The following is a 14709-nucleotide window of genomic DNA, read 5'->3' as shown; positions in this document are numbered from 1 at the left end:
CTCCAAAAAAGCTTTCAAATTAATTAATGCTGCAAAAATATCAATCAAAATGTACACTTTTAAGAACTTTAAATGATAAATTCATTCAATATTTTATTCAAAAGCTTCTTTTTGGAATTATTACATAATTTCTTACCGTTCATTTTACCGCAATCATGATTGGATAATGGTAATCCACAATATGGCGGCGCCCATGGACAGGTAAAGCTAGAGTTTCGGCTGCTAGATTCTCCACACTAGTCCACAGTAATTAATATTAAACCGGATTTACTTGTAAGTTTATGTTTAACACTGGTTAAAAAAGATTGAATCACGTGTGGTTTATACTTATAACGTTGTTTAAAAGTGTTTATTGCCACTAGTTTTATAATTAAGATAAGTTAAGCACATGAGCCTCATCATGAGCAGTAGCTTTTCTAATTTCTTGTGTAAAAGTAAAAGTTGTACATGATGTAGGTATGAGAGGCAAACTAGCACTGGTTACGTGCTCATGATAATGACAATCCAATATACCACCGCCTCGCGCTGCGCGCTCGCCACAATTGGGGCACATTGCAGTCAGACATGTCCATGTGTCAGAGGAACGGAGCCAGTTCTAAAGCAAACCTAGACTGCAGTCTTCAATGTAGTGCCGCCGTACTATTACGCTGACTTTCGTATTCGGCGAGGAGGACAATTTCGACCTCCTGGTTTGTTTACAAACAGAGAGGTAGACAAAAGACCGTTCCGCTTGTCCAAACACTCAAGTATCAGAAGGATGGTCCACAATATAGGTATGCTAGGTGAATTCAAATTTGCCATCAAACTGCATCATTTTACATATCAAATTAAAGCCCTTGAGTAAAGAAAGCCAAAACTGAAAACATTTTTGTCATCAGAGCCTCATAGCACTTTCCGTAACAAAGTTACATCTTGTCATAAAGATTGACTTTCATCAAAAAGATTCTGCTTGCAAAATTCCCCAAAACGGCATTTAGGGGTGTTTCTAGATCTTAGCTAGCTTAGTCTGATGGCGATAGCAGCTTTTTTTAATGGAACTGCTATCAAAATCCCTCTAAAATTCCATGTGCAACTAGCTCATCACCATAAAAAATCATATATTTGGGTCAAGTGAAGTATAGTGCTCAATATATGATAAATCCAAAATCAAGACATTTTGCAGAGCAATATTTTGACCACTTTTGCACTAAGTAAATTACTCCCATGAAGATTGCAGGTTTTGCCAACTCAGGGAATTTTGAACCCACCCAAAATATGAGATCAATGTAGATCAATTACCTCAACTTTGTGAGTTTAGAGTTAGACTAGTACAGTGGGATTAAAATCATCCACGCACACCCAAACCCTGGTACAATGGGATTAAAATCATCAGTGCATGCCCAAACTGTCCTTGAGAGAGTTCCTCAGCTACATCCTTAGAGCCCAAAATGAGCCCACATATTGTGATGTTTCTTATTTGTGGAATAGATATCAATAGAGTGCACTGTAACTCTAGGTACCGGTATGACGAGTTTAATACAGTTACTGGAAAAAGAAAAAAAAAAAAAAAAAAAAAAAAAAAATAGAACAAGGAAAGCGATGGGCAATCGCCAAATTTTGGCAGGGTAAAGAGGGAGGCAAGCAATTTTGAAATTTGCCCACCCCAGACCAGGGCAAGGGACTGATTTGTATAGCCCCTTATCAATCATACATTTCGTCGACCAGCAAAAAAGTTAATTTTAAAACTTGTTATTGAAATTAAATAGAGTTCTACCAGAAATTGTCCCAACAATGGCTGAAGAATCCAGCAGTGATAGAAGTGCAAGCCAGCAGTCAATGGTGTCATCAACTCCAGGCAAAGAAAAAGTGACACATCTGATTTCCTTCAAGACAGGTCAACCTTTTAGGATACCAGAGCATGACAGGGTAAGTGCTTGACAGCAGTGGTGCAATGATTGAGGGGGGGGTATGATGCAAATCATTGGTTTATTTTATCCCAGTGCTTAGACTCGGTTAATCCTTTCTCATATTACCCAAAAGCCGAGGTTAGAGAAAATATTGTACCATCGGAAAAGAATTGTCAGTGTGCCAGCTTGACATAGACCGGGGATGAGAATAGTGCAAGCCGTAACCCTCTTGCCATTATTGAGTGTCAATGGGAAGATCAAAAAACAAACAAACATATACCTTTGGTCAAAACACTGTCACATGGGCAAATTAAAGACCAAATGGGCAGTATTGATATAGAACCTTCTTTTGGGTATCGGGGGCCAACATGTTTTAAATTCCCATTTTTGAACACTTTTCAGTGACAAATCTAGAGGAGCAGATCCTGGAGGGGGCACCAGCAAACCTAATTTCATGGCCCTGGGTAATTTTACCAATTTTCATATCCTGGATCTGCTACTGATTTGCAAAACTTTTTCAGTAACGAAACTAAAATTGGTGACAGGTCGATGGTCCAAAGGGTCATTAATCCAAAATCCCAATAAAAGTACTGTATTCATTCCAATAAGCACCCAATGTGCTTAACAAGGTCATTTTACCTGGTTTACCTAATAAGGGGCATTTATTAGAGACGAATTTACGTATGTTATAAAAGGGTCTTGAGACATTCAAGTAGCTTTTCTGATGCAGAAAATGTATTGCAAGTTTACATAGGACTTGCAGTCCTCCAGCTATTTCACTGTATCAACATCTATCTGTCACTTCAACATTAATGGTACCCTTTAGCAAATTGAAAATACCATGGGTGGGCACTTATTGGGGTATGGGCACTTATTGGAACAAATATAGTGTTATAAATCGTATTATGTAATCCATAGGCCTACCCTATCCTCAAACTTCACCCTAACCCTAATCTATAACCTAAGATGGTATTCTAACTTTATAATCCTAACTTAAAATGCCCTAAACCCTAACTTTAATCATTTTTGGACTAATGACCCTTCTCACTAATGGGCTGTTCCCAACTAATTAACATCATACAATTCAGTATATAATCAGGAACACATGGACAAGCAATTTTCACTTTAATTCTATTTTTTACTTCAAATTTTCAGCTTGGACTTTGCCGCAGTGTCTCTGAGTTTGAAAAACTGAACAGAATAGGAGAGGGAACTTATGGAATAGTGTGTAAGTGCATTTTCTAATGACAATTATGCTATCGTAAGTTTTAAGTGTGTGATTTTAAAATCAAAATGCAATTTCATGTCAAAAATGCATCAAAAGAATATATCCATGCATAGGCTTATTTATGTGGAGGGTGTAAATTTTGTTGATGATGCGTACGGCCGTACGTGTTTGCCGGCAAACAAGGACACACACAGGATTTTTCACCCTAAACTGTGGACTTACCTCCAACCGAGGACAGTCCTCATTCTCAAACTGCTGCAAAAGACCTCAAATGCATGCTAAATGCATTATAGTGATATTTGCTCAAAACACAGACCATACGTATAAAAAATACAGTCAGCAGTTGATGGATAAAATTACGTTTTGTATCATACACACAAAAAAATCCGCAATTTTAGTCCACGGTTAGGCGATGAAAACATGTGACGTCCGCGGTTAGATAGCAATACACACTGTCCTCAGTTGGCGGCAAGTACACACGGGGCGTGTGTATGTATGTGTAATATATATTATGTAATATTGTGGTATATTTGTATAATATTTATCAGAATTAATTACTGTGTGTTGACAGATCGAGCGAGAGATAAGAAGAATGACAGGATTGTTGCACTGAAGAAGGTCAGAATGGAAAATGAGAAAGATGGTAAGGGTTAAGTTGCTATCAAAAGTGGTGTGTTCTACATGCAAAATGTGTGTTATTTGGCTTAGCCTTTCATAATCTTAACAATTTACCTTGTATAGGGTCAGGGTGGTTGCATGGACGGTCATTAGTTCAAATCGTTCTCCAGAAGACATGTAAATCCATGGAGTACAATACCAATGTTAAAGTGGTATTGATTCTTTTGTACTCCATCCATTTGCATGTCTTCTGGAGGACGATTTGAACTAATGACCTTTTGTGCAATCGCCATACTCTGGAAAAGCATTGTGTTAATGCGCACAAGTAAAACGACAAAAACAAAATTCACTGTTGTGCATGTGTTTGCAAGAAGAACCTCATTTTGGTAGCAAGATTGTTGATCCGTACTAAGGGTCAATGAAGTGGTATGCAATCAGTGTTCCCTGTAAGGACTTCTTTGTCAAGCTAATATATTGTAGCTATGAGTATGATTTTTATTGTAAGCAAAAGCCTTCATGGATGGGTCCAGGTGCCTGCCTTAGGGCCCCTGGTGGTAAAAACCTCTTTTTAAATTTATCTTTGGGGGTCTTGCGCCTGTTCTGGCCTTAATGTGAACACAGGAAGCAAGGATTGGCTTTATCCAGTTTAAATCCATACGCCCATGACCTAAGTCTTCTTCACAGGGAGATTAAATTATCTGAATGGATAACTATTAAGGTCATGTCTTCCCTATGGGTTGCTTGGATTTGAACTGGAATAGTATAGGATGGGCTTCTCTTTTGCACAAGGGTAGTCAGTTCATGACCCGGTTCATGATTAGTTAATCATACAGACTATGCTAGATTTGAATTAAGACTAAGTGTCACAGTGATCTAAATCTACCTTTCTCATTTGTAAATTAAAAGCAAGAAACTCAACAGTACACTCAATAAGTAACATACTGTATGATTCCAATTACTGAACAACACATAACAAATGTGACCTGTTATCACAAAATCAGCGTAAAGTCACAAGTTGGTAGTTTTAAGACATCCTGGCTGCTGAGTTGATGTTCTTTGTTTACCGTGCACCTGTACCGTACAACAGAGAAAGCTATAAAACAGAGGGAGTATGGGTTTCAAAATGATTAAGGTTAGCCGAGAGTTTTTCATGCGCTTGATTTCAGAGGGGCGTAAGTTCATAATAGAAACAGCCATGCAGGAAATGAACAAGCGTACTTAACTGGGACGTAGGCCTACTTACAATAGAATATTGATCCACGGTCAAGACATGAAACTTGGCTTAGCTCGTGCCCGGAGCTTGTGAGTCGGGGAGCGGGCGGGGGTTTATGAGGGGCGACATGCGGGTCGGATGCGGGGAGGGTACAAGCCATTTTCGCAATTTTCATAAGGATTTTATAAATTTTAAAATTGATTGGGGCACTTTGTCAAGCTACGCCCTGGAAAATGTATTGATTTTGAATTTATAGCCTTGATATCTTTGATGAAATAAATCAATGCTGCTATTCCCCTGATTACAATGTAATGTGGGGTACAACAATAACATCAACAACAATATCAAAAAGCAATTATTTGCAAATCAAATTTGGGAAGAATATTCAAAAAGACAGACTTAGCAGGCCTACAAATTTCTGAATTATATAAAGTGAAAAACAATCAATCACGATTCACTGCAGTCAGCGAATCAATCAAATAAAACTAAAAAGAAAGGAGCAAGAAAGAATAAAGAAATAGTGAAAAGAGAAAGAAAAGAGAGAGAGAGAAAGAAAAGAACGAAAAAGAAAGTAAGAAAGAAAGAAAGAAATAAAAAAAATGAAAAAAGAAAAGAGAAAGAAAAGAGGAAAGAAAGGAAGTAAAAATGAGAAAAGAGAGAAAAAGGAAAGAAAATTCAGCCACATGGGGACTCGAACCCACAAAAATTGTTCATAACAGATTCCCAGTCCAACGCTCTATCCACTGGACCATACATCAGCTTACGCAATTTCTTATTCTCATAGCGGATATGTAACTATAATTTGATGTAATTACTTGATTACAATCGCGTCCGCACAATGGCTCTTAGAATAAACACGCATGTCGGCGCTGAAATTTTGAACGAACTGATGGAGGAAAAACCTCGTTTTTGCAATACTAGCTTCAATTTGGAGTGAAAATCAAATGGGATAGCAATTGGCAGAATGTTGAGAAATAATGTAGGTATTCAGATGTCTAAATTAACGCCCGTTATCAAGATATCGATAATTTCACAAAACAGTTTTTTCTCAGACAAGATTCTCGAAAATGTTCCCCAAAAACGGGCTTTTTTAAATTTGATCGCTACTGTATTTGGTTCTTCCCCATGGCAACATTATTTCTTTAATCGATTTGTAGTACAATACAAAAAAGCAGAAAACAATCACTCGGCGTGGTTTTATACGGAGCGAACATTTGAAAAAAACTGCATGGAACGTGTTTTTGATCTTGTGAACATGGTGCGTAAAAATGATTTAAACGAAGGATTTTCAAACGGATTCTAAAATTTTTTATACACACACAAAAATAATGTAAAGATACATCCATGCACCAACATTTGACTCACTGCGATATTTGATTGCTGAGAAAACGCGGTTTTAGAGAACAACTTTATACGTCTTTTATCGTTTTTATATCGTTTCTTCGTGTAACCTTAACCCTGACCAATTACATATGAAAAACATACTCCCCTGTGGAAGATATTTCCAAAATCTTACACAGGGGGAGTGTGGATTTCAACTGGCATAGGCCAATTAGTGTCTAGGTTAGTGTCCGGATTACTACTTTCCAAATAACGACTCATTATTTCATTTTCTGCAGGTTTGCCAATCAGTGGTTTGCGTGAAATCAATCTTCTCATCAACTTACGGCATAAACACATTGTAGAGCTTACAGAGGTTGTAGTAGGCAATCATTTGGACAGGTTAGTAAAAGTATAACTTCTTTAATACATGTAAACATGTGATGCAATCTACTTTGTGCTTCAGATATCGGCACAGCCAATAGTATCATCGGAAAACTATCAGGATTGGTAAAAATTGGTAAAAATGGGTTGTTGTGGGTGATGCTCAACTGTATCTAACAAAATGTTATGGAGAGAAAATGTTGCTCAAAACCTCTACATTGGTGGACTGGCTATAAGGATAAACTTGACTTCTGGTGTTTTTGCTATGGCTCTAACTTGAGATAGATCTTGGTGGTTTTCTAGACCACATGCCAGCGCCATTTACAGAGAACAAGCCAAAGTCAAGTGTCTGTGGAAGTCTGGTGTGTAATATAATAATTCATTTTTCTCTATCTTTCTTTCTTTTTCATCACTAGTATTTTCTTGGTGATGAAATATTGTGAACAAGATCTAGCTAGTCTCTTGGACAACATGCCAGCACCATTCACAGAAGCCCAAGTCAAGTGTCTCTCTTTACAAATGCTGCATGGGCTTCGCTACCTACATGATAACTTTGTCATACATCGAGATCTTAAAGTATCCAATCTGCTTCTTACTGACAAAGGATGTCTCAAAATTGGTAAGCCATGGACAGGGTAATATTTGTAACATCAAGGATTGAGGAAAGTTGTGGGATAGACTTTTACGACAGGAGTTCATAACAATTGGCAAGTTTTTTAGTGGGTTTGCCATCGGACAAGTTTAGAACTGTGAAGCTTTCATCAGGAGTAGCTCTGACTTTCACTGAAGACTACCCCTTGTCAACAGAGAACAAGCAGAACTTGTCTATCTGCTAAATTTATAGGTTTGGTGGCTCAGTGAATGACTCTTTTCAGAGCCACCAAACCTTTATTAGCAGATAGGCGAGGTCTGCTTGTTCTCGGCTGACAAGGGGCAGTCTTCAGTGAACGGCTCTTTTCAGAGCCGCCAGTAGGCAAGGGAGCTATGACAAAAACTTGACAGTCCTAAACTTGCCCAATGGCAAACCCACTAAAAACTTACCAATTGATGGAGCTAAGATTTATTTTGGAGGTGCTGATTTTGGAAAGGGATATCTGTGATGAAATGTCAATTTTTTCTCTTCCCCTTTTCCTTATTCCTTTTCCCTTTTTATTATTTTTCTCCCTCTTCTCTTTCCCTTTCTCTGCTTTTTCCTCTTCCTTTTTTTATTCCTCCTTTGCTCATTTTGTTGTTTCGCTGGGCACCTTCTGCATGTATAACATGTTCTTGATCTGGTTTGTTTTTCAGCTGATTTTGGTTTGGCCAGGAATTTTGGTCTACCTGTGAAGCCTATGACTCCTAAAGTAGTAACTCTATGGTACAGAGCACCAGAATTACTCTTTGGGTCTAAGACCCACACCACAGCTATTGATATGTGGTAAGTGTATGCTTGTAAAGCTCATAATGCCTAAAGTAGTATCTCTATGGTACAGAGCACCAGAATTACTTTTTGGATCCAAGACACACACCACCCCTATTGATATGTGGTAAGTATGCTAAGGAATTTTGGTCTTTCTGTGAAGCCTATTACCAGTGTTTGAATTAAGGAAAAATAAATGGTTGTCCCACGGACAACCAGATTACAATTTCTGGTTGTCCGTCTAAGTTTTTGGTTGTCCGTAGGCCTACAAAGGTGACTTGGCTACAGATTTATGGTCGTCCGGCGGACAACCGAATCAGTATTTTTGGTTGTCCGGCGACTTTTTTAGTTGTCCCGGGCGAACGGACAACCAAAATTTCGAACGCTGCATATTACTCTTTGGGTCTAAGACCCGCACCACAGCTATTGACTTTTTAAAAGCTAAGAGTTTCGAAATATGTTTGCAAAAACTTAGCAAACATATTTTGAAAATGTTTTGAATTCTTTTCAAACTTTCCACTCAAAATCAATAATTACATGGTTTTATCACAGAAAGTGTGTCAATATTTCATATGTATTGCCTATGTATATGTAATGTTCCAGTACAATTTCTTACCATGCTTACTGAGGACACTTGGACAAATGAGACAAATATAATTTTGCTTTTTGTTTCAGGGCTGCTGGTTGTATAATTGGTGAGTTACTAGCACATAAACCCCTGATGCCTGGCAGAGCAGAAATACATCAGATTCAGCTCATAGTGGATTTACTAGGATCACCAAATGATAACATATGGCCTGTGAGTTTATACATAATGTTGATTTCTAAAGCAATAATCAAGATCAATATGTGACACGATGTGGTCCATGGAGAAAAAGGCAACAAATATAAAATTGATATGAAGGCAAAAATATGAAGTAAAAAAAACCCAATAAAATACATAAGAAAATAGACATCACAACAAAACTTCAGAACTTTAGAACCAAGTATGCTAGACCTTTGGGTCTTGATTTCTCGATGCTTGGCTAGTGGACAGGCTTCCTAAGCCAGTAGGCTAGCCCTTCCAATGTGGATCCATTTTATTGATTTATCTTTCTAGGGGATGTACATACAATGTGATATTGTTAGCACAGGTATATTGGACTAATTGAGCTTAAGCTTGATTGCTTAGGAAGCCTGACCACTTGCCATGCTTCTAGAAACTGGCGCTTGGTGTTTTCAGCAAATAGTAGCTTAATGTTTGTATTTAAGGTAATAATTAAGTAACTCAATTTCTAAATATGCCTCCTGTAATTTGGCCTCCATGGACCAGATCACAACCCTATAAACATTACTGGTTTTGTTAAAAAGAGTACTGATGGTGCTGTACCCTTGCCTGAATTGTACATGACTGGAAATTGTTTGTAAAAACATATCCGTTTGGCACATCGCAGACATACTTCAACATGGACATATCACCCCACAAAAACCTGAAATGGAATCCTAAAGGTAGATTTGAAGTTGAGAAAAAAGAACATAGGCAAAAGTTAAACTGAAAAAGAATGAAAAATGAATCAATTCAAACTCGCACTCGTGTGGGTCGCAGCCTGTTACTCGGAAGACCCACTATTCAGAAAACCCATTATTCAGAAGACACGCTAGTCAGAATTGTGAGGAGTTGTGAATTTTATTTCTATCTATTGCATCTAATGACTAACCAGTATTATAATATGAAAGAAATCATTGTTTGTGTGTTTGCTTTTCAGGGTTTTTCAGAATTACCAACATTAGAGAACTACACGTTGAAGAAACAGCCATACAATAATTTGAAACACAAGTTTCCATGGTTGAGTGCTGCAGGATTGAGGCTACTCAATTTTCTCTTCATGTATGATCCAAAGAAAAGGTATTGGTTAGATTTTAAATTAAAAAAGTGATAGTACACAGGCCACCCTCTCTTACCCATATCTCTCTGTTATCCGGCTAAATGATGATCGATCTTCAATTTAAGAAAACATATTTTTAAGCGTGGCACCTCAATTTCATGCTCTGTAGAATTGCTGGATACAGCTTTGATATAAAAAAAATAGCATATTTTTGGTGTTATTACCTCATTAAAAGTAATTTCTTGTTGCAATTCAGTACTTTGGATATTCAATGCAGATATTTTGGATATTCAATAATGTTTTAAAGATCCAATTCCTGTGAATTGAACATGAGGCTGAAAATATATTATACATTTCATAGCTCATGTTGTACTTGCTTACTCCCCCTCCCCCACCCTCCCCTGCAAACAATGTTGGAGCAGACAATGAGCGCAACCACTTTTTACTATTTTTCAGCATTCAACATTGAATAAGGGAGCGGGGATGCATGAAATAAAAAAAACTGTCCTAACCTTTTCATGCAGGATTGAGGGTCATGTCTTCCATAGAGGGTGAATGGATTTCAACAGAATAGCCCATTACATGAAATCTCCTTTTCCTTGCATATGACCCAAAGAAAATGTATTAGATGTTAGATATAAAAGAAATGATAATTTACAGAAATTTGGGACAAATTTGAAACACAAATTCCATGGTTGACAGCTGCTGGTATGAGGCTGCTAAATTTACTTGATATGGCCCCAAAAAGTGTCAATGCCTAGAGTGAGGATGAAGCATCATTAATTGATTTTTTGCCTTATGCGTGTTGTATACTCAATCTGTCTTGCACAAGCTACTGGTTTCAGCCCCGTTTATCAGAGAGAGCCGATAGTTTAGTGGATTGAAATGCAGGTCATGGGTCTGATTCCTGTGTCGGCACATTCTCTTATTCCTATCTGGGCTCGCCCCTGCGCTTAATTTTATTTGTCTACTTTATTAATTGCAATGCAAAGGGTGGGTTAAACTATTCTTTTCAATTACTACATGTATTAGATAGAAGACATTAACAAAAAAACAACATCTGGGCTAGCAAATCTTTTTCTTTTTAAAGGTAGCATGGCTAATTCTGAATTATTATCAAGATTTTTTTGAAATTTCCATTTATTTTTGTTTCAGAGCCACAGCAGAAGACTGCCTTGAAATCTCCTACTTCAAAGAACAGCCACTACGTAAGTAATTGTCTTTTGTTCTTTGTTTTTCTTCTCAATATTTTCTTGCTGCAGCGGTCAGGTCAGGATTCGGATTTTGCAGGTAAAGTGACAAAAAATGGACAAAACTAGAAGAAACTCATATGATAGGTCAAACAGTACATCCATTTTATGTTGCGGGTAACCAGTATTTCAAAAAAGGGTGTAGGTGTAGCTTTGAATTGATGTGATGGGATTCAATTGTATTCCCATATATATGCTGACCGACGGATCGTTCTATGGTTTCACAATATAAATCCCTATCCAATTTAAATATAGGCCTAGTCCAAGAAGGCATTGAGACAAACAGCATGCATGTGAAATGTCCAAAGGTTAACGATAGAACCAATTGAGTGAATAGAAGAGATTTTAAAGTTTAAACTTTTAACTAATGATCGCTAGTCATTTAAATGGATATGGTAAATGAAATAAATAGCGCCACCGTTTGGTAGGAAAACTACATGCATTCCTGTACCACAAGTTGCAGACGTAATATTGAGGGGTCAGTGACACAAAGACGAAACTCCATTTTGGTCATTTTGAGAAAAACAAGTTTAAAGGAAATGGTCCATTTTGATTAGCTTATGTTGATGTTGTATTACATGAAATGATTACATAAAATGATTTTCTTATGAAAGGATCACATTAAGTAGTGTTTAAATAAGCAAACATTTATTTAATTAGCCCAATAATTATGAGCGACACAGAAAAGGGAGATTCGTTGGAGATATGTGTTTGTTATGAGAATGGTTTGACTGAAAAGTGCTCATTTTCTTAAAATTTTAATACCAAAATCTCATTTTTGCAAAATATGGAGTTATGTCTTTGTGTTACTGACCCCACGATATGTGATGCAAAATTACGAAATGTGTCAAATGTTGGGGATATTGATTTTGAGATATAGCCAATCATAGTATTCAACTTCCTTTGTATTGTATTTTTTGACCAACGCTAAAATGGCCATACCTGTAGAACCGTAAGTCTAATTATGATGGGATTTTCATCAAAATGAAGCTCTGAAAATGGCTCATGGATCGAAATTCGAAATCCGAATTTTTATTGTAATCAACATCAGACTCATTTTGCTTGATTGCATCACATCAAGTATGCTTTGTGGAGCATGTAATTAAACTGGCATGTATTATTTTCCTTTCAGCTTGTGATCCCAAGTTAATGCCAACTTTCCCACATCATAGGAACAAGAGGAAAGAAGCAGGACCTGCTGGTATTAGGTAAGACAAGGTGTGAGAGGAGTTGGATTGTCAACGAAGGAGGTGTTTATTAGGTCATTTGTAGGCATTAAAAACCATCAAGTGACTAATAAGTATAAAATACAGAGGACTGTCTTAATTAGTTAGTTATATCATCCTTAGTATTTTATACTTTGTTTTTGTCACTTGATGGTTTTTAATGCCTACAAATGACCTCACTGGATAAAGCAGACTAGTGGATTCAGGTCGCCCAGCTCTGCAAATTGTAAGGGATAACTTCAAAACCCAAGTGCTGTTCGACCCCTGGCAGAATTGGTAGTTTAACCCCCTGAGCACTGCCTTCCGGTCTAACGTTGCCTCTGATTGGTCAATTACATGATATCTTTACTTTAATCACCAATCAGAATGGAGCTTTGCAAATAATTCACCCCAATTTTGTTGCATGGTGAAATTATTCTAGCACTATTGCTGATTGGTCCAATGAAAACTTGTTTTTGGCCAATCTGCAGGTAGTTCTCATTGGGTTAACTGTGTTCTATTTTTCCAAACAATAGAAACCAGGCCCAATATATGGGCAGTTCTACCAGGGAACCAACAGTCCACCAGCAGTTGGTTTTCGAAGCCACCCCCAAGTCTTGTTAGCTTATGACTGTTGTTTTAAATCTTCTACTGTGTACATAGTTACTAGTGTCTGACCGATCAGGTCCTTATCTGAATCGGCCGATTGACCGATCAATTCCCTCTTTGATCTGCCGATTCGATCACCGATTACCAATTCCCCAATTGTAAACAATGGCTGCCATCGCCATGAGTAAATTTCACCTGTATGTTGAAAGGTACTTGTACATGTACGATACGCAAAGTATTACCATAATTATGTATGCTCTGAGCACAAAAAACACACTCCCGTATTCATTTAAAATACTTAATTTGACCATGATTATTATCAGTTCAATTTACCTTTCCCCCCTGATGTCCGAGTCCGTCAAATCATTCGATCACCCCATTTTAATATTGTGTTTACGTTCAAGTCAGTGTGAGTTTTGCACATGGCCCGTAGCTCTCTCCAATCTGACATGCACATGTTTAACCCGGAAGTAAGAACTACAATTGTACATGTTCATCTGTTAGCCGTGCGATTGTGCGTACATGTAGATGCGGGAATTACCGGTACATGATTATCTCAACTGCGTGCCTGAATCACGGTATGATTATAGGTTTATCGCCTACAAAGCTTGGTTCTTTTGCTAAATTTCGCTTGATTTAACTAGTTTATTTTGAAGAAATATACCAATAAATGAATACTTGTTAAGCTTCAACAATTACTATCATGATATTGGGTGATCGGTGCATTACATCGGCGGATGAAGGAAAAATTGGCCGATGCAGATCACTACCGATAAGCTAATAATCGGCCCGATTCGGAAGCTACCGATCTGATCGGTCAGTCTCTAATAGTTACAATTCATTTGTCATTTTTAACTGACATATCCTGTTGGTCTACGTCAACATTATATGTTTTTTGTTTTTATTTTGTAGACCTGGTGCATACAGGAAAGATGAATTTGGTCAAGCATTTGGTCCTCTACCATCTAGTGCTAAGAAATCAAAGAGGTGACCTGGTCAAGGAATATGTTAGAGGAATATGTGAAACACTGGTGGTTGACCATGTGATTGCTATGCCGAAAATATTCGACTATGGCACCAACTGCTGCGAGAGGGGAGCTCGTAAAATATCACTGGTTTGGTGCTTCATTTGCCCTAAACTTCTGTTCGTAGATTAGGTGATATTCAATGTCATGACTAAACAGATGGTTTGCAGTGGTCATCGTTCTTTTACAAACACTGTGCTCACATCATTCGCCAGGATCAAGTTGTTTAACAGTACAGTGAAGTAATCATATGCTGTTACCATAATCATATCAATAGATCTGTAACAGTTCTTAAGGATTATATATGAATGACACATGGATTGAAGGAAGTTAACCTAACACTGCAAACTGGTTCAACTTGTATTGAACATGGGAAGTTCCTATGGCGAATCTGCTAAAAACTTACTAATTGTTAAGAACTCCATCGTAAAGCCTATCCCACAATATGGGAAGTTCTTTCCCAGATCATACAGGTACATTGGCATTTCATTAATATGTATCAAAACTGCACTTTTGGTTCACATCATGAATGTACACACACAAGAAACCTGATATAGTTCTGAAACTGAAGTTCTGAATTTTATTTCAAATAAATCTACCTTATAACTTTGGAAATGTACAAGTACTACATTGATATAAATGTACAATTGTATACAAGTGTGATAGCACTGAAATGGTTCAACCAAGGCACATGATAAAGTACAACA

The 14709-nt window shown here is 37.4% G+C and overlaps 1 protein-coding gene across 1 annotated transcript; it reads left to right on the top strand.

The window, feature by feature from the left end:
• Positions 1 to 186: 186 nt before the first annotated feature.
• Positions 187 to 14430, top strand: LOC140136166 (cyclin-dependent kinase 10-like). Its single transcript, XM_072157878.1, has 12 exons — positions 187 to 273; positions 1746 to 1905; positions 3042 to 3114; positions 3686 to 3757; positions 6565 to 6667; positions 7066 to 7268; positions 7937 to 8066; positions 8724 to 8847; positions 9794 to 9933; positions 11069 to 11121; positions 12296 to 12371; positions 13890 to 14430. Exons 2-12 carry the CDS (start codon positions 1771 to 1773, stop codon positions 13966 to 13968), a joined length of 1188 nt encoding a protein of 395 aa, XP_072013979.1. The 5' UTR covers positions 187 to 273; positions 1746 to 1770; the 3' UTR covers positions 13969 to 14430.
• The last annotated feature ends 279 nt before the right edge of the window (positions 14431 to 14709 follow it).

Source organism: Amphiura filiformis, chromosome 16 (genome assembly GCF_039555335.1).
Source record: "Amphiura filiformis chromosome 16, Afil_fr2py, whole genome shotgun sequence".
In the NCBI taxonomy this organism is placed as follows: Eukaryota; Metazoa; Echinodermata; class Ophiuroidea; order Amphilepidida; family Amphiuridae; genus Amphiura; species Amphiura filiformis.
Note: the sequence above shows the minus strand (reverse complement) of the source record. Positions and strands in the feature narration are given on the sequence as shown.